Source organism: Drosophila rhopaloa, unplaced genomic scaffold (genome assembly GCF_018152115.1).
Source record: "Drosophila rhopaloa isolate 14029-0021.01 unplaced genomic scaffold, ASM1815211v1 contig_115, whole genome shotgun sequence".
Classification (NCBI taxonomy): domain Eukaryota; kingdom Metazoa; phylum Arthropoda; class Insecta; order Diptera; family Drosophilidae; genus Drosophila; species Drosophila rhopaloa.
In genome coordinates, this window is record NW_025334990.1 from 10,733,895 (window position 1) to 10,754,035 (window position 20,141).

Genomic DNA, 20,141 nt, shown 5'->3' on the forward strand with positions numbered 1-20,141 from the left:
AGCTAATTTGAGTTCAACATGCAATGGATACATGTATGCTATGCCATATGTACATGTACGATTTTCCTCGCCATCGGGGTTGTTTGGTTTTCGGATCTATATGGGTGATGGAAAACCACAGAAAAAGGGTTAAAAAGGGGTGATGGAAAGTAAGTTATAACTGAAATAACAATAAAAATAACATTTGTTTCGGGCTCGAGGAACTCGGGCACGTGCTTTGGTTTTTATCGGGGAGTAGGGGAGGTTTTCCTTATAGAGGGTGGCCAAAGTGGACGCGGGGTTAAACACAATTGTCGGCACTCGTCACGTTTCATTTTGTGCGTCCACGCGTGCACTCATACCACGTGCTTGAAAATATTTCATTTCATTTTGCCTCCATGCCAAAGTTAAATCATAACTTCAAGTTGTTGTTTAATATAGAGCTGTTTTTATGGCAAAAAAATATTTGTCAAACGGCGAATAACAAAACGAGGCATTTGGTTTGTTTTGTTTGTGCTAAATCAAACAAAAATGTCTTTGTAGACAAAAATATTTGTCATATGTTACGTCAAACGAAAATTGGAACCACTGTATTTACTTATCTACTAAAAAAATTAAATTTTTGCTTTTCTAGGTATTAAGAAAAATGCTAAGAAAGTTTAGTTAGTAAACTACATTTTAATTTGCAAGAATTAACGTTGTAGCTCTCAAATTTCAGTACATATGTATGTATATTACAAAAAATATTTTCTTCGTTTTAAAAAGTTTTTAACATACAATTTAATGATGTTATCCTATCAAAACTTCAAGTTTTCATTTAATGAAAAGGTTTTCTTTAACGGTTGCTAACAAACCAACGAAAAAATTTGTCATGAAGCGGGCAGCGGCTATGTCCACAAATCGAAAAGTAAGGGGTGTACAGGGAAAACAACGCCGCACACGCCCACCTAAACAAAAGCCAGTCCCCGCCCCCGCCCTATCCCTGCCCCTTTTCCCCTTTGGCCTGTGGACAAAACAGGAGCAACAAAAACAATAATAAAGCCAACAGCAAATGCCTCTTTGTTGTTGTCACTGCGACAAAATAAACGTCAGGGTGGGATTTTCCCCGCTCAGAGGAGTGGTGGAGGAGGGAGGGAGGGTGGTGGTTGTTGGGTTTCAGTTGGTTTTAGTTTGGGTTTGGGTTCGGGTTTGGGTTTGGGGTTCGTGTCCTCACACAGGAAGCGACACACAAGCTGGCAGGATATTTTATATTTGTGCGCCATGTGTGTGTGCGCCAGGGACAGCCATTGTAAATTCCAGCTGCCTTTTCCTCCTTTCCAAACGGATATGCCATGTACGAGCAGGAACAAAAAAAAAATAACAAGGATTCTATGTGTGTGTGTGTGTCTGTGTGTGTATATGTCCTGGAGCAGAGCGCACAGGATATGCCCTGCCTGTGGTTTGCTCCCCCTTGTCACTTCCCCTGTCGCCTACACACGGCTCGTATACGTAATGCCTGATAAAATGCGAAATGCGCGAATAAAACGAGTTTCTCTGTGAGCCAAGTCAAGCGGCAAATCAGCTTTAATGGGTGTTCACTCTTAGCCAGCTTTAATTAGGCGCACGAGTGTATAAAAGTGTGTGCATATTGCAAATTAACAATAAACAATTTTTAATTCAATTTCAATGTGTGTAAAGAAAACCATTCGGTTGGGTCATCATTAATTTAAGCGCCACGCCCTTTGTTTCATTTTGCGTGTGGGGGTGGATTGGGCAGGTTGTCCCCTGCTTTCCAACTCAATTAATTTTGCTCCCTTTTCGCTTTTAGTACTTTGCTTTTATATATACGCCCGCTGCTTTGTTGCTTTAATTAGTGCGCCTCTTTGCTCATTTTCTTTTTTTTTTTCTACTCGGCCTAATGACACAACCGAAATCATTTCCTCCACCGCTCTTTTCCACATTTCCTTCATTCTAAGCTAATTGACATATGGGGATGATGACGTTGATAATGATCACGACGGCGGGAATGATAACGATAATGACGATGAGGGTGTGAATGTTGCAACCTGTATTTACCAGCTTAATGATAGACCCGCAAACAACGTGAAATTAACTTGAACTTGAACCCGGAAAATTGGAATACGTTTAAGGGTTAAGAGGGAACTGATTAAACTAAAAGGAGGCAGAGAAAATTGATTATAAAAATAAGTGTTATTCAGTTGATGAGGAAAACAACCATATGAGACTATTACTATTATTATGCGCCCAAAAAAATAGGAACTTTCCAAGCACTGACTTATTTAACCTTTGCAAATAAACACGAAAATCAAGTTAAAAGTGATTTAATACCCCTAGCTAGTGATATATTCTCGTTTTCCTTAATCTGATGTTAACAAATTTAAGAATCTTTATTGGCAAGAGAAAACATCACATAAACTGTGGTGATTTATTTTCTCAACTTTTAGTCGAATGTGGTACTTCTGGTCTTGCGCTGCATTAAAATCAGTTGTTTTCCTTCCCCCCATCAGCAATTGGCAGCTTGTTTCTTTTGTTTTGGCCCTCTTTTTTTTTTGCAATCGCTTTTATTCTCGGTTTTTTTTTTTTTTGCAAATCACCTGCCAAACACGCCTCCCCAGAAACACACAAAACCCCCGTTTTGCCCCGTTTTTCAAAAGTGAACAGCTCGAGCAAACCTCGCACGCGATTTTAATGACACGGCACTTAAAATTTAATCGAGCAAACTGCATTGCTTCGATATAAGAGGTCCGTATAAACACATACGTGTAAACCCTACCCCATTTCCTCCCATTTCGCATTGATTATTGTTTTCGTGCATATTTGATTTGTTGGCTGATTATACCCGTTACTCGTAGAGTAAAAGGGTATATTGTATTCGTGCAAAAGTATGTAACAGGTAGAAGGAAGCGTTTCCGACCCTATAAAGTATATATATTCTTGATCAGGATCAGTAGCCGAGTCGATCTAGCCATGTCCGTCTGTCCGTCTGTCTGTCCGTCCGTCTGTCTGTCTGTCTGTCCGTATGAACGCTGAGATCTCGGAAACTATAAAAGCTAGAAGATTGGCATTTTGCATGTAGATGTTAGAAGTTCCTACGCAGCGCAAGTTTGTTTCAAAATGGTGCCACGCCCCCTTTAACGCCCACAATCGCTTATAAAAAATTTAAATATTTCGGAAAAGTAAAAATGCGGTTTTATTGTGTTTTTCAATACCTATCGAAATGTAGAAGAAATTTTTCAAATCGGACCATTCGTTAAAAAGTTATGCGTGATCAAAGTTTCTATCTCCATCTCCCTCGCACTCCCTTTACCTGAGTAACGGGTATCTGATAGTCGGGGCACCCGACTATAGCGTTCTTTCTTGTTTTTCATTTGGTTTTTGCTGCTGTTGTTTCTGCAACGTTAATTGCACACAATGCAAACATGCTGGCCATTATGGTAAGTTTTTGTTTTACCCTGCATTTGTCAAGAGGTTTTTATTTCGATGCTGGAATTATTTATTTATGTGTTCCAAATAAAAACAGCAAAATCTAGCCTTTATACATAAATAAAACTTTTTTTGTTGATTTAACAAATCCATATATATTTAAATTATTTATCTCATATTTATATAACAGAAACTGCCATTGAGTTTTATGAATTTCATATAAAAACTACATTTAAAATTGGGTTTACTCAATAAGCCAAAGTATAAAAAACTTTGACTTAATTAACCGCAAATACTTGCTTACAAATAAAATATGGTGGAATATTATACGATTTTTAAATGTTAAAAAACGCTTTTAATGCAGTATTTACCTTAAACTTATTGAATAAAGTTTATGAGAGTAACTTTTAGTCGTTTTTGGTTGATGCATCCTTTAATTGCACTCAGACTGTGGCTCATGTTGTTGTTGATGTGCGGTGAGGACATTGGCCATCGCAAAAGGTGGAAACTTTGGCACGCAATGGCCAGAAACCGCAGGCAGGACGAAGGGGCGTGGCATTGCGCCCACAAATTGAGGTGATACACTCGGTGGTGGCCAACAAACAACCATGCCAGCATCACGTTCATTTGAATAAAGCAAATTAAAAAGCAAAAAAATCAAATGAAAAAAAAAAACAGTAAACTCGGGAAATTTCCTGCATTGGCGCCTATTGTTTGAACAGCATTTGCATTGATGATTTACAACAACAGGCATTTCATTTAACAAATTTATTGTAGTTGTTGCCGTTTCGGTTGCTGTTGCATTTCATGCACCGTGAAGCATGAAACAGCTCGCGAGCAGCAACATAAAAATTAACAGCGTACAAAAAAGAAAACAAAACGAGGACGGAAGCTAACTTCGGCAAGCCGAAGTTTTAATACCCTTGCAGACTTTGCCGAAATTGCTAAAACTGAAAAAGTAGCCAAAGGAATAAGGTATACATAAATAAACTAGATTTTCATCGTTTAATGTCAATTGCTTTTATACTGCAAAAATGTCATATAAAAATAGAAAAAAAGGGATACTTTCGCAGCCTTTAACTATTTTTCCTACGGAAGCTATAAGAAATAGACGTCCGATCGGCAAGCGCTTTTACCCTAATCAAGATATGCGTAAATAAATAAGACTTGGAAAAATTTATGTCAGTAGCTTACACACTACGCGAAAAATTCAGAAAATCATCAAATTTGGACCGATTTCACCCTGTTGTTCCTATGGGAGCTGTAGGATATAGACGTCCGATCGTCACGTGCTTTTATCATAATCAAGGTATGCATAAAAAAATACGATTTGGAAAGATTCATGTCAATAGCTTAAATACTGCGGGAAATATCCTAAAAATCATTAAATTTTAACAGATTTCCCCCTATTGTTCCTATGGGAGCTATAGGTTATAGACGTCCGATCGCCAAGCGCTTTTACCCTGATCAAGGTATGCATAAAAAAATAAGATTTGGAAAGATTTATGTTAATAGCTTTTACACTGCACAAAATATCTTCCATTCTTGAAAGTTATATCCGATTGTTCCTATGGGAGCTATAGGATATAGACGTCCGATCAGCACGCGCTTTCACCTTGATGAAGGAATGTATAAAAAAATACGATTTGAAAAAATTTATAGCAATAGCTTTTACACAGCGCGAAATATTCTGAAAAACATAAAATTTGGACCGATTTTACCCTATTTTTCCTATGGGAGCTATAGGATATAGACGTCCGATTGCCACGCGCTTTTACCCTGATCAAGGTATGCATAAAAAAATACGATTTGGAAAAATTCATGTCAATAGCTTTTACACTGCGCGAAATATCATCAATTTTTGCTAGATATATCCGATTGTTCCTATGGGAGCTATAGGATATAGACGTCCGATCGGGGCGATTTTCAAACTTGATCTGCGTACACATGTTTTAGGACGCGTGTGAAAGTTTCAGATCGCTAGCTTTTAAACTGAGCTCACAAACGGTATTGAAACAGACGGACAGACGGACAGACGGACAGACGGACAGACGGACAGACGGACAGACGGACATGGCTATATCGACTCCCCTATTGATCCTGATCAAGAATATATATACTTTATGGGGTCGGAAACGTCTCCTTCACTGCGTTACAAACTTCTGACCAAAATTATAATACCCTCTGCAAGGGTATAAAAATAACAAAAACATCGCCCAGGGGCATTCATAAATTTCAATTGTGCGCTTTTCCTTTGTGGATTGTGGTTATTGAAATGCTTGACATTAATTAACAGCAAATAAATAAAATTATACCACTGCCGTGAATGAACTCTTGAAATATTGTAAAATAATGTCGCGAAATAATTTTTACTCTATCAGGCGAAAAACGATAATTACACATCATTATGACATTTGCTTGGCTTGCTAAAAATCCACATACATTATTCATTTCTCGGTGGGAAATTGGCAAAGTTCCCAAAGAGATGTGCTCAAATTTTGAACGCCCCTTGACAGGTTTACCCAGAAAAATATATATTATTCAACCATTTAGAATTTTTCTTTATTTCATTTTCAAAGCATTTGAATGTTTGGTTGGCTATTGATGGCAAATTAATGCCAGTAAATCTTTGGGGAATTTGCGTTATTATTTCGAAGGATTATGCGTGATTAAGGCCAAAATGGTTGGCCGAGTGTTGATTTTCCACCCACAAAACCGCTTTTGATCTTCTCTGCGGGAAGTGACGATTGAAAAGCGATTTTCCCAGCAGCTGCTGTTTGTTTTCCTTTTCGTTTTGCAGCACAGCAAATGAAAACTGCGAGAAATCCCATTTGATTATTTATTTATTATAAACAAAACAACGACAGGAACGGAATAAATTATAAGGAAAATCAAAATCAGAAACGGAAGCAGGCACAGTTTATTTTGCTCCCCTGATTTCAATATTAAATGAGTAATAGCACTGGGTTTTGAAATCACATAGAAATTTATATTTGCTCTGTGATATTTTACCTATATTGATGTCGAGTGTTCTGCCATTTCTCATTAGGCTAATCGAACAGAATCGTTTGTCAATCAAATGCCGGGGGCTGTTGTGGGTTAATTAAGAAGGGGGTTTGCCTATCACTGGACTGAGGTGTGGAGTCTCCAACCTGATAATAATAGCCCTGGCTTATTGAGTTTCAATTACTGCCGTTTCCACGCCAGCTTTCGGACCTGCCCTAACAAGCACCCCTGCACGCTGGGGAAAAACATCTGGCGATGGTCGCGTGACTCACGAACAATGGGTTTAAATTATAAATATATCTCAGAATGTTTATAGCCAACAACTAACATGTACTAGAGCCAATTAAAAATGTTTTAAATATTTTATTTTTATAATGATGTCAATATTTTCAAATCATAAAAACTTACATTTAATTAGAACTAAAGATATTTGTTATGAGTTCTCAATATTATCTCTGAAAAATAAGATGTTTAATTAAGATTTGTATAGCTTTTTTCGTGTTGTAAAAGTTGATTGCATATAAAAATATATTTTCGGCTTACTTACTATTATGTTATATTAATAACATGGACCTCAAATTTAAACGATGTTTTAAAAACCTTGATCTTAACTGAAAATTCATAAGCAATGGCTGATAACCCCTCATATATTTAGTTTATGCAACGTTGATCACTTTCTGAACATGTTATGCCAAAGATTTTTATCATATCTCAACCTAATTACCCAACCGAATGGCCAACGATCAATTGGGCAACATTTTAAGATATGTAGAGTTGTCCAGTGTCAAACAGTGTCGAAAAAAGTGCCAGGTAAACCAGTCACGTATAGTATGCAATCACGCACACACCTCTGGGCCAGGTTCGTAGATGCCTTTTACATATCTGATATGCCGCGAAACGGAGAGCTTGGGCCGGTGTGCCTGCCCATTCATTGCCATGTTTGCCCACGTCGTCGCCAGTCGTAAAATGCAAATTGCATGCAATCAACGCGTTTTTCGTTTAATTATTATGAGAATTTTATTTTTTTTTTTTTTCGCTGGCACGGAACGTGCCAAGTGCCATTCGCATACGGCAGTAGCAAGAGCAACAAAAACAAAAACAAAAACAAATACAACTTGCTCCGCCCGGCGGATTTCAGATACAGTACGGGTATTATCGGCCTTTGTCTGGGCCGCCCGGGGGTTGCCATTTTCAATTAAATTACCGGGCATTGGGCGCAAATTGCGGTGCTCGTCCGCTAGTCAGTCGCATTGTTGATCTATCCATGTATGTATGTATGTACTATGTATATGTGCGAAAATAAAACTCCACTCTAATTAATTTACATTATTTATTGGTTTCGAAATGCTACACCTCCAATTTGTGTGGGGGCCACTAATTAATTTAATACTCCGCCCTGCTGCGCCACGTGATCTACATGCAAGTCGAACAAAATTGTAAATTGTGCGAACATTAACTTAAATTTAGACTTCATTCAAAAAAATGACAAAATGACAGAATCGTTTTATTTTTCACCCAGTCAGTTGCTCGCTGACTTTGCTTAAATTTATCGCGATTTTTGGGCAAGAGACATTGAACTCAAAAGTGTGTGAAGGCATTTTATTTGTTTCTTTTTTGTTTCGGTTTCTGTTTCTGTTTCTGTTTAAGGCGTGGGCGGTCGGCAATGAAATGCAAATGCTGGCTAAATAAATGAGCGGGGAAATATGTTAATTGGAACATTGACAGCTAAGTGATTTTCTCGGTAATTTCGATGAACAAAACCCCATGGGTCTTAAATTGGTTAAAGGCAGCCAAAACAGTGCTAAAAATAGAAAAATATTTCCTAACAAAAATATACAACTTATAAATATAGTACTTTATTTGATATTAGGTGCCTTAATTCATTGCCAGACTTTGTTTAACTGCCAAGTGCTGAAATGTTTGAGCATATAAAAAATATTTAGCCTTAATCGATCGAAATAAATTCGACAAACTGCCACACAATAAAAATATTTGTAGTAATTGGTTGGATTACTAAGCCAATTTTTAAGTTTTTCAATAAAACATTTTTGCAGGCCACAATCAAATAGAATTGGCCCCTATGAAATGAATCTTTATTACATTACATCATCTTTTAATATGAAAAAAATGTTTCTTATCTCCTCAAAAACATTAAATCAAAATCCTTTTTATTTTGTGGCAAAGCTCTTTTCAATCGGAATGAGTAAAACCAGTTAAATAAAACTATTCCAACCAAATCAGGGCATCTCACACACAAGTGACTCCTGTAGAGCTGGAAAAAGCGCCAAGAATTTTCCATAAAAAGGCATTCTCAATTTGGTTTCGGAATTCTCATACTTCACAATACGTGACTGGGAGTTGTAATCTGCAGGAAGGAGAGAAAACCACATAACACGCACACCACTCGAATCGAGAATAATATTTGAATTGCAAAATGGAGTGGACAAAACACAAATATAATTTGTGCAGTATATGCAAAATTGATTAGATTGGGTGCGGTTTGGCCTAGAACAATGTTCGCTTTATGGAAAATTGAAATTAGTTGACTTCATCCCCTCCACAGAGAGGAACATACAAGCCTGACACATTAAATGGCATGCATAATTGAATTATCGAGTGGGTGTATTGTGGTCCGAAATGGGGTCGATGCAGTGTAGAGGACCAATCCAGATAGCAGATATAACAATGAAGGTGTTTTGCAGGCTCCAATTTCTGACCAGTTGAAACAATTCCATGTCTATTTCAGGGCGTAATTAAATGGAGAAAGAGCCAGTAGTCGTTTTTGAAATTTAATAGAATTGCCAGAGGGCGAATATGCATGCGTGAGTATCTCGGTTTTCTGTGAGGATTTACGAGCCATTCACAACAGCAACCGACAATGGAAATTGCAATCCTGCTTGTCCTGTCTGTCTGCATGTCCTGTGGAAAACTGCTTGTGTATGCGTATATGCAAGTCAAATAAACGTAATAATAAAATTGTTGCATACCACTCGGTCTGAATACGTTATGCAAATGAGAAAGGGGATTGAGGGGGGAATGGGCTAGCAAGGGTGAGTGCATATATCCGATATACGCATTTTCTGTGCACAAATACAATAGAAGTCGGTGTAATAGCATGCTGAAAATACCAGTCAAAATATTCTTAACGTTAGTAAATTAGCACCATAATTTTAGCAATTTGACCATTAAATAATTCTTTTGTATTTTTGGAGTACCATTATTTTTTTTCAATTTTTGGGTTGCATGTTCAGTGCTATAATTTTGCCATCAACTGTTCGAATGTAAATTAGCAATTTGCATATTCCCCTTCGTTCAACGCTCACCACTCGACATGATTGAAGGGTGGAAAACACTTCAATTAGGGTTCTTTATTTGTGGGCGTTCACTGTACGTACCTGGGTTCTGTTAATCATTCGTCGGCCAGAAAGTGAAGAAGGGAAAACAAAGCGCTAAAATAACAATTTAACAACTTGTTCAAGACAAGCAACTTTGCCTCCACCTGTCATCCCTCCACCTCTACCCTCTTGCCACTAAACCTTTTCAACCCCCCCTCCCTCCACCCCGTTAACCGCTCAACCTCGTTATTGTCATTACCATTATATGAATGTATGCATGAACAATGCTTGGGTAATTATTGTTTTGGGGACAGACAGAGGCGATTGCGTGACTCGAGCACATTTGTTTTGTTTACGGAAAGTAATTGCAAAAGTTGTTTCAATTTTGCCCAACAGCGATAGCAAGCCAACCGAAGAGGGTTAACATTCGCTCCTGAAAACTGAAAACTTCTGGGGAATGGGGAATACGGAATGGAGCAGGCAAACAATGCATAATTGGCATCAGCTTAATGCTTTAACTTGCCAAGTGCCAGTGGCGAAAAACAAAATGCAAAATGCTACCAAAACCAAACCAAACCGCCCACCCAAAAAACAGCATCAAAAACGCATTTACCCCGCCCACTCAAACGATGGCGCTGGGCGGAAAAGTTTTTAGTTCAACGGGAGGAAAAAAAAAATAAAAACAAAAAGTATATGTGTATATAAAAAATTGTAAAATAGTGAGTTGGGCGTGTGGGTGTGGCCTTTTTGTGCCATTTTCTTCGTTGCTTTGTTGAAATTACAAATTTCTTTTGCTGTGTGCTCTCTTTTTCGGCATTTTTCCAACCCCTCCTCCTCCCACCGTGCTGCACATCCGGCGTAAAAAGTGCATGAAAAGCGCAAAAATGGCACAACTACTATATATCTTCTTCCTCTTCTTTATTTTTCACTTTTTGTGCCGCGCTGCATAGTGAAAAAGAAGAAGAGGAGCCAGAACAAGTCGGACAGTCGGACTGGCAGTCAGTCATTTTAGCATTTCAGCCTTTCAGTCAGCGAGTCATTCGCATGTTACCCATTGGGCTAGGGTGATTCAATAAGATACACCAAACAACATGAAATAAACATTTATGTTGTCAATACCCTAATTTTGAAATTGTTTTCAACATTAAGGTCACACTGCTTAATATGACTAGCACAGTATGACCAGCTTAAGCTTTAAAGCAAAAATACAAATAATAAGATTGTTTGGTTTTAAAATGCAATTTCAACAAATGGAAGCTAAATCAACAGTCGGTAAAATGAAAATCCGATATACAAACTATAAATAAAATTCATTTTCAATTAAAGATAATTTAAGAAAAAAAATGTTTATTGCTGACACACCCTAATGAGATTTTCAGTTTATTCCCATGCCTTCTGTATATTCCTGTTATAAACTGCAAACGAACAAAAAAAAAAATGTTTTTTGCCAGCATTTTGGCTGAAAATGTTTGTGAATTATTTAAGGGGAAACCAAAGCATCCCAAACTAAACAAAGTGAGTGGGGAGGGAGCAGGAAGAAGCTGCTGTGGAGCACTTAAAATTCAACTTGCTAAATGAATTTGAGGCAGAATTTTTGCCAGCCGTCAGATATTTTTCATTTTTCCCTTTATTCGTTTCCATCAGCGCCAGTATCTCACTCTATACATTTTTGATTTTCCCATTTGAGTTTTGGGTTTATTGTGTGTGCGTCATTTTGATGGTTTTCAATTGCAAATTAAACAGAAACCATTTATTTGTTTTCTGCTGAAATAATTTTATTATGTACATATTTAATTGCAATCGTAATTAATTTATTATTATAATTGTTCTCATTACAGGTTGGTATTCAATTACTCTGCTTTCGTCTCGTTTTTATTCGAACAATTGTGTGTAAGTAATGAAGTGTATTATAGACCCTTAACTACAATGTTTATTGTATTTGATATTTAAATGTGTACATGAAAATTGTATTTTAAATAGCAAGAAATAGGATTAAATTACACATAAAGGTAGGATTTTCTTCTGCCTTTTACCAGCCTTTACATTCCCATTGAATTCGACTTTCACCCTGACTGAACAAATCGGAAAAAGAAGGGACAACGAGTGAGTCATTGAGATAAATAGCCAGAGCATTTGGCAAATTGAAATCAAATCGATAGCGGCAAATCAAATTGAAGTCTCGCTGCGGCAAAATACGAAAACACGAATCAAACTTTGACTTGGCAATGGGAGAAAGAGGGAAAAATCGGAAAGTGCGCCAAATGCAACTAAGCGATACATAATACCCACAAGAAAAAGAAATCCCCACCAAACTCCGCCGATGCCTGCCAGATAAAAGATGATTGAATGCAACTGGCTGGCGCTGGCTCCCCGATTTCCCCCAAAAGACAGGACCCCTGCCTTCTTGTCTGATTAACATAAATCGTGCTGACTGCTGCTGCCGCTGCCCGACTATATCTTATTTCGATTTTTTTCCTCGCCTTTGGTTTGGTTTTTTTTATTTGGTTTTGCTTTGTTTTGTTTCTCTCAAATGAACTACGGGCTTATGCAAAGCTCAGATGGCGGCAAGGCAGCAGCAGCAGAAATTGAATGGAAGCGAGCTGAAAAATAAAAAATAAATAAAAACGAAAGGCACCACTGAAATGAAATTCAAATGGGGAAGGAGCAGGAGATTCGAGCAGGAGCTGGATGTGGATGTGGATGCGGATGTGGAGAGGTGGGCTCCAGCAACACATCAGTGCCTGCCTGCTGACTTTTATTGCAATCGCAGGTCTTGAATTTAGCGCAGGCTCCAACTTTGAAAACAGAGACCAAAACTTAACCCATTTTCAGCCTTGCAGGGTAGGAAGTTACTGATTTATAGAATGGTAATCAAAATTTTAAAGATAGTCATGGTTTTTATAGTCAGGTTAAATTTAATGAGTTCAACTAAATTGGACCAAATCTAAGTTCATAATTAAATAAGTTATTAAATATTTTATATTCAGCTAAAAATAATGTCAGATATGTTCTATGCATATTTCTTATTTCACAAATAATCTTGAACAAAACCAGCTTAAACTTCCAAAGAATGAAAAATCTAAGGCTTAAATAAAACCTCAACTCAAAGGCAAACAAAAAGAAAAACATAGAATTTGTCTGTAAAGAAGAGTTACGACTCAGTTTAACAACTTTCCAATAAAGTTATCAGCATTATGCAAACATGACATGTTTTCGACTCAAAACTATGAATAAAAGCAATTTAGCTGGCAACAATCTAGACTTCCTTTGTCCCAAAAATCGAATCTTTTTAAAGGCAATCAAAAATCGATACCAGAGACGGGTTAAACTTTTGTGCTGCTGGTGCTGCTGATGAGCATGAGAATGATGTTGCTGTCGGGTTCCTCTTCCTTTGGGCTCTCTGGGTTTTTATCTTTTTGTTGGCTTTTTTGTTTTTGTTTTTTTTTTGGTTTCCTTCGCTTCGGTTTGAACTTCATTGTTGGCTCGCTTAAAATTCCAAACAGCAAATTGCAACTGCCAACAATTTCGAGGCTATCAGTGGCATAGCATCAGGCAACCACGTCGCTGGTGGCTGCTGCTGTTGCTCCTGCTGCTGCTGTTGCTGTTGCTGCTGGTGGAGATGCTGATGTTGCTCCTACCACTGGCAGTAATTTTATGCAAGATGCTATCTCAACACACCTCAACACGCCTGCTGGAAGAGAGGCAGAGAAATGCATGTAAGCCATTTCACTGGGTTCTGCTTCTTGGCAATGTTGCTGCTGTTGTTGTTGCCGCTGTTGCAAGTATGACAAACAGCCTGCTGCCGTCTTTTGAATGGAATTCAATTCCCATGCAGCAGCAACCCTAGACGTCTCTCACATCTCGTGCCTTTTGTCTGCCTTTTATCTGCTGATGTTGCTGCCGTCGTTGCTGTTGCTCCTCGGCACAGCAGCAATACTTGTTTAGCTTGTTTGCCGCTGCTGTTGCTGTTGTTGCTGTTGCTGCTGCTGCTGCTGCCGCTTCTCCCCTGCTGATGTTGCTGCTGCAGTTATTGCCATTGTATCTTGATGCCTTTCAAGTGCCAATTGTGCGACCGCCCCGAACCTTTATTTTTTTTTGCGAGACAAACTCATTGCTTATTTAATTTAAGGTGGGAATTTCAGCGTTTTCCCCTTCTTTACTCTTGTGTCACGAGCGAATTTATTCAAATTGAGTTGATAATAGTTGCGCTACTGCCGCTGTGCCGCCGCTGCCATTCAAGTGTTAATTGTTGTCGGCACCCTCTGAGGAGATTTTCTATGTATTTAATAAATATTTGAACAACAACAATAAGAGCTGTCAAGTTTAATCAACAATGAGAACAGCATTTGCTCCTTTATGGCCAACTCTAACTCTGGTTTGCCGTAATTCACGATTTCCTGCTGTAATTGAAAAGCTACCAAGACAAGTTGCTGCTGCTCCTGCTGTTGCTGCTGCTGCGGCTGCTACGGCAGCAACATTTCAGCCAGTCGCCGGCAGTCGCGGCAGTGCATTAATTATTCATGAGTTGTCGCGCAGGCGACATTGCAGCAACAGCAAAAGCAACAGCAGCAACATCAGCATTAGCAGCAGCAGCAACAACTCGGAGACAGCGGCAACATAATTATTCATGCGCGCTTATCGCCAGTAAGGTAGGCAACACCATTTTAACCACAAGCGGATTATAATTATCAACAGTTGCCATCAGAACTGACAGACGGACAGTTGCTACTTGGAGGCGCAGCAGCAACATGTTGCTGGCGGTGCACAATGCATGGGTAATGACCATGGTGATGATGATGATGATGAAGCCAAAAACGCGCAGCAGCAAATATAATTACACGGCCAACAACAAGACAGACAGCTGCTTTAATTGATGTTGATTGCTATCAACAACACTGCCTCCGAGTTCTTCGCATTTTGCCGGCGTCTCTCGAGTTCTCCACTCAATTGGAATTCTTTTCATTGCCCTCTTTTGTCAGAGGTGGAAACCTTTCCAAAATAATGAACTGAAAGAAAAAAAAAGCAGAAACAATGGAAAACAAAATCCACCATTGCATGTCAGTGTGGCATTAGGAGCAATCTTGGCCAAAACAACTAAATTAGCATTACTAAATTGTGCTCGGATAATGACTAAATTGAAACGGAACCATATAAAGAGAAACGCCCACGCTATAAAATATAAACACGTGAACAGGCAATATTAAAAATTTAATTTAATTTAAAATTTAATACTACATAATTCTAAAAGTAACGGTATAAGTATTGCCAAACTCAAGCTATAAAACACTATTTAAGCACGGGTTCAACTAATAATTAAGCCCGTTAAAAATATTAAATCGGTATTATTATATTAGCTGTATAAAATCCAATCAATTTTTTTTTTGAAAGAAGTTAAATGTTATGGCTCATAAATAAGATTTATTATTAAGCTAATAAAGAATGTCATTAACCTCGTTCAAAGCTTAAATTGAAAAAATTTTACAAAACACAAATCCATGATTCCCTAACAATTAAAAGTACAAAACGAATGGCAATAAAGGAAAGGCATTAAATTGAAATTAGTTGGCAAGCTGCTAACATTTTACTAAATTGGCTTTTAGACCTTAATTTTTTTGCTTACATATTTTTTTGGCACCCCCAAAAATATAATGGCTCATAAATCGGATTTATAATTTAGCTGTTGCAGCTAATGTTCGCACATATATTTATTTTATGCTTTAATATACACATTTATTTTCCGGACCATTTGGGTTTATTACCCCAAGCGGTAGTTAAGATATTTCGGTGGTAATTGAAATTTGGTACTGGGTACCGTTGACAAGGCAACTTTGTGCTCCATGAGTTTATTTTGCCGGTTCAGCAGAAGTCCTGTGGATGAATCAATCAAAATTTAATTTGCCACGGGTCCCCAGTAAGCATTTAAATTTTAATTAACATTTTTGAATTGTGCAAAAAGAGCATTTTCCCTCTCTTTTATTTGGGGTATTTATCCCGTAAAAATCTTCATGCAGGCCATCTCTCTTGCACTCTCTTTTGGGATGGAGTTTTTGGTGGGGAAGATGGAGAGAAAAAGAGAGAGAGAGAGCAGCGGCAGCCATGTTTGTTGTGTGGCGCTCACTCATTAAAGCCTGGCTGTGTGAGCAGGACAGCAACAGGCTGCTACAACTTTTGGCGCATGTTGAGCTGCGCATGCAAAAAAAGCAAAAGGGAAGAGGAAAAGGAAGGGGGTCGGAAAAAGGAGCAGAAGGGGAAAAGAAGGTGGTGGAGAAGGAAGTGGTGAAGTAGGAGGTGGTAGAGAAGGGCGAGTTGGGGAAATGGGAAACTTTGCGACGCCTGCTGGCTTTTAGTTTGCCTTTTAAATGTTTAAACGATTAAGTCGAATTTTAATTTGGCCGCAAAGCATAACACGACTTCACACACACACTTCTTGTTTTTTTGCATGTGTATGTGTGTGTGTTTGTCTTTTTGCCCCTGGGTGCGGATAGAAAACTAACAGAAATGTAAAGCAGGCAATAAAGTGGCAACACGCTGACTTTGCCCATAAACTAACTAACCGAATCTTTTGGGGGCGTGGGCGTTTCTTTCTGCCCGGGTCTTGTAGTTGCCTGTCCACTTAGAGATGACAGTGCAGGCGATATGCGATGAACATGCAAATCATTGCGGCCAGTTTGATTCAATCAAAAGAAAAAACAAATAATAAATATCACTTAAAGCACATTTTACTCAGTTCATTCCATAAATTAGAGATATTTTATGACTTAACATTTTATTTTTTACCCATTATAATAAGAACTTATTATTTTGAGATAAATCAATCAAAACGCCATAAAATACACCAAATTAAATTTTATTATTATTTATTTTATTATAATTTTAAATTTTAACAGAATTTTGTCGATTTTGAATAATACAATAATTGTAAACATTTTCAACACGACATCTTACAAAATGGTAATTTGTTTTAATTTTTCTTCTTCAACTCTACATTTTTTTTTGCTCTCCCTCAACCCAAGATTTTTGTTTTCCCCTTCGGATGCTGAGCTGCCCAAGTGGATGAATGAAAAATAAACGAGTCTCTGGCTTTGGAGTCCAAGTGGGGAGAAGAAGTACTATAGCAGCCAAAAGATGACTCGTCTTTTTCCCTTTCTCTTTCGATCCATCTCCACTTCTGTCTCCCTCTCGCTGCCGACACTCATTAATGTTTAAAGTGTTTTATGATATGCATAATTGCTTGTACAGATAATAAAGTTTTCTGCCCGACCAGTGACCACCCCCGCTTGGCCTTCGGCCCCCTTGGGTCATTTGTCCATTCACTTAATTAAAATGCAAATGGAAATTCTTCAAATGGCTTGCAGTGCGACGAAAAAGCCATGGGAGAAGTGAAATGCTGGAGAAAGGGAAACGTGCATATCTCATGTCCCTGTTGATGACAGGTTCCCTTTTCCCCAATGTTTTGCGTCTTTACACATGAAAAAAGAATTGAAAAAGATTTAATTTTTCAAAATTTTAAATTATTATTTCATAAATTTATTGTTAGGTAAATAAATATGATACATTTTCTAAATCGTTTTATTGTTACTTTAAATTCACAAGTAGAATAAAAAAAATAAATTTATAATAGTATTTTTGTGGAAGTCTTAGAATCTGTTTCAAAAAAACTAGTCTAAAGTTGCTCAACATACTTTCCCACAGTTTTACAAATGGCTATGTGTTTTTCTCAATGTACTCCTGATATTTGCGGAAGTTTTCCCCCTGTGCATTGTCTTCGCTGCTGTTGTATCTGTTGGTGTTGCTGCTGCTACCGAGTTTACGACGCGTGAACGGCAACAGCAACTCATCCACAAAAGAAGAGGCGACAAAATCCTCTGCTTTTTTCCCTTTAACAAGAGGGGGAAAACGATCTTCAATGCTTCTGCATCGTCAGCTTCTTGCTGGCTCCCTTTTTTTTTATCATTTTTGTTTTTATACCCTTGCAGAGGGTATTATAATTTTGGTCAAAAGTGTGCAACGCAGTGAAGGAGACATCTCCGACCCTATAAAGTATATATATTCTTGATCAGGATCACCTCCTGAGTTGATATAGCCATGTCCGTCTGTCCGTCTGTCCGTCTGTCCGTCTGTCCGTCTGTCCGTCTGTCTGTCCGTCTGTCTGTTTCTACGCGAACTAGTCTCTCAGTTTTAAAGATATCGAACTGAAACTTTGCACACACCCTTCTTTCCTTTGCACGCAGTATATAAGTCGGAACGGCCGGGATCGGCCGACTATATCCTATAGCTGCCATATAACTGAACGATCGGAAATGCCATAACTTTGGTGTTTGTAAAGTAAGGAAGTTGGGATTTTCTATGGGTTTTGTATTTGGCTAATCAATCCGACATGCCGAATTTCATAAGGATCGGCCGACTATATCCTATAGCTGCCATATAACTGAACGATCGGAAATGCCATAACTTTGGTGTTTGTAAAGTTAGGAAGTTGGGATTTTCTATGGGTTTTGTATTTGGCTAATCAATCCGACATGCCGAATTTCATAAGGATCGGCCGACTATATCCTATAGCTTCCATATAACTGATTGATCGGAAATGCCATAACTTTGGTGTTTGTAAAGTTAGAATGTTGGGATTTTCTATGGGTTTTATATTTGGCTAATCAATCCGACATGCCGAATTTCATAAGGATCGGCCGACTATATCCTATAGCTGCCATATAACTGATTGATCGGAAATGCAATAACTTTGGTGTTTTTAAAGTTAGGAAGTTGGGATTTTTTATGAGTATTAAGAATGCATCATATGAATAATTTTGGAGAATATAATTTACAGAGTATTCTGCAAGGGTATATCAACTTCGGCTCCGCCCGAAGTTAGCTTTCCTTTCTTGTTTATTGTACAAGCGTTTCCAGTGAATTTTTTGATGATATCTTTGAATGTTAACATTCACAAAAGCGTAAAAATTGTTGCCCCTCTTTTCTGCAGCCCTCTTTTTCCCATCTCTTCCCCTTGTTCTGGCATTAGTTTATATATCGGCTTTATGAGGCACTTTTTACTGCTCAACCTCTGCTCTGGACCCTTATACCTACGAGTGTGTGCGTTCGCTTGGGTATTAAGTGAAATTCTTTTGTGTCGACAAGCGAAAATAAAATTCACACACTGCCGAACGTGCCGCAGAAAAAAGAGGGAGAATAAAGGTATATACAGAGAAAAAAAAAGGATTTTGATCCAATATTTTTCATTGTAAAACAAAAAAATTGTGTTAAAAGAACGCTAACAAGATTATTATGTACTTAAAAGAGCAAATAGAATTTTAAACAGGTATTGTTTGGTATTTATTTACACAATTGTTTTCCACCACTTGATTTTATTTTCCTTACAAATAAAAGCAAACAAACAAGTTTTGCTTAAATAATAACAAAATTATTATTAGCACTTAAAAATCACTAACAAATTATATAAAGTCGAAGTTGTCTTTTTTTGTTGCTGTGCAGAAAGAGATGGAGAAAAACCAAGTCACACAATGGTTTTTAGAGGGAAGGACGAAGGGTTGGCGGTTGTTTAACTGGCAACTGGGACTTGATGATGATGCCGCTCTGCTCCGCACCTTTCCTCACCTCTTGTTGCCCTACCTTTTTTTTCCCTCAATTTTTACCTGGCGGGCACAATCTCTCACAATAACAACAAGAACAAAATCAGGGAGGGAGAAAAAAAAGGTGCAAAAGCAACAACAAAGGAACCGAAAACGAGCGGCTGACGGAGTGAGAACAGCAACAACAACAACAAGCGGCAACAACGAAATACACCCAATGACAAGCTGCTCGGCAATTTGACATAATTTATACGTCAAATTACTGCAAATTGATGCTAAATGGCTTCAAATTGAATTGACTGGCGCAGAAGAGGCAACAACAACAGCAACAAAATTGTATGTGAACGAAAAAAAAGCAACAACAAAATGTAGCGCCCTGGCGGCGAAAATGGCAACAACAGCAACAAAAACAACTATAGAAACAACGAAGCCAACTCACCGTGTCGAAAGTTATTGTAGTTGTTGTTGTGCTCACTCAAACGAAAACATTTTGAATTTTCAACGTGGGGGCATCTTGGTGTTGCTGTTGCTTTTTCTGCTGTTGCTGTTGCCGCTAATGTTGCTCCGGTTGCTTATGGTGTTGCTGGTGTTGCAGTTGTTTATGTTGCAGCTGTTGTTGGTGTTGCTGCATTTTCTGTTATTGTTGTTGCTGTTTCTTATGTTGCTGCTGTACAAGCTGATGTTGCTAGTGTTGCTGTTGTTAACGTTGTACTGTTCTTAGTGTTGCTCTTGACGGTGTTGCATCTGTGTCTGTTGTTTCTGAGGTTTTAGTTACCTTTTCTTCCAAAGTTGTTGTTGGTCTTGATGTCGCTGC

At 38.1% G+C, this 20,141-nt stretch overlaps 3 protein-coding genes across 4 annotated transcripts in view; 2 read left to right on the plus strand and 1 right to left on the minus strand.

Moving 5' to 3' along the window:
* The window catches only part of LOC108051354 (protein GSKIP homolog), a 57,838-nt gene that overhangs the window by 34,306 nt on the left and 3,391 nt on the right, over positions 1–20,141 (plus strand). Inside the window, exons 1-2 of one of the 2 annotated variants that reach the window (XM_017133442.2) lie at positions 7,771–8,149; positions 11,582–11,633. The exons of the other annotated variant lie outside the window; for it this stretch is intronic. The gene's annotated coding sequence lies outside the window, so the exon portion shown is untranslated. Of the gene's footprint in view, positions 1–7,770; positions 8,150–11,581; positions 11,634–20,141 lie in introns of those variants that run through there. 2 annotated transcript variants of the gene reach the window in all.
* LOC108051346 (uncharacterized transmembrane protein DDB_G0289901) overlaps positions 1–20,141 on the plus strand; it is an 85,441-nt gene that overhangs the window by 34,295 nt on the left and 31,005 nt on the right. The window lies entirely within an intron of this gene.
* Positions 11,544–14,529, minus strand: LOC123037273. Its single transcript, XM_044457313.1, has 2 exons — positions 14,473–14,529; positions 11,544–13,730 (listed from the first exon to the last, which is right to left on the minus strand). The coding sequence occupies exons 1-2, from the start codon at positions 14,527–14,529 to the stop codon at positions 13,587–13,589; spliced, it is 201 nt and encodes a 66-aa protein (XP_044313248.1). The 3' UTR covers positions 11,544–13,586.

Excerpts from the sequence above, each read along its gene's own strand:
- LOC123037273 (XM_044457313.1), bottom strand. The coding sequence starts at position 14,529 with ATGGTCATTACCCATGCATTGTGCACCGCCAGCAACATGTTGCTGCTG. Across the intron at positions 13,731-14,472 it reads TGTTGCTGCTGCGCCTCCAA|GCAGCAGCAACAGCAACAAC; the intron begins GTAGCAACTGTC and ends GCGGCAGCAGCA.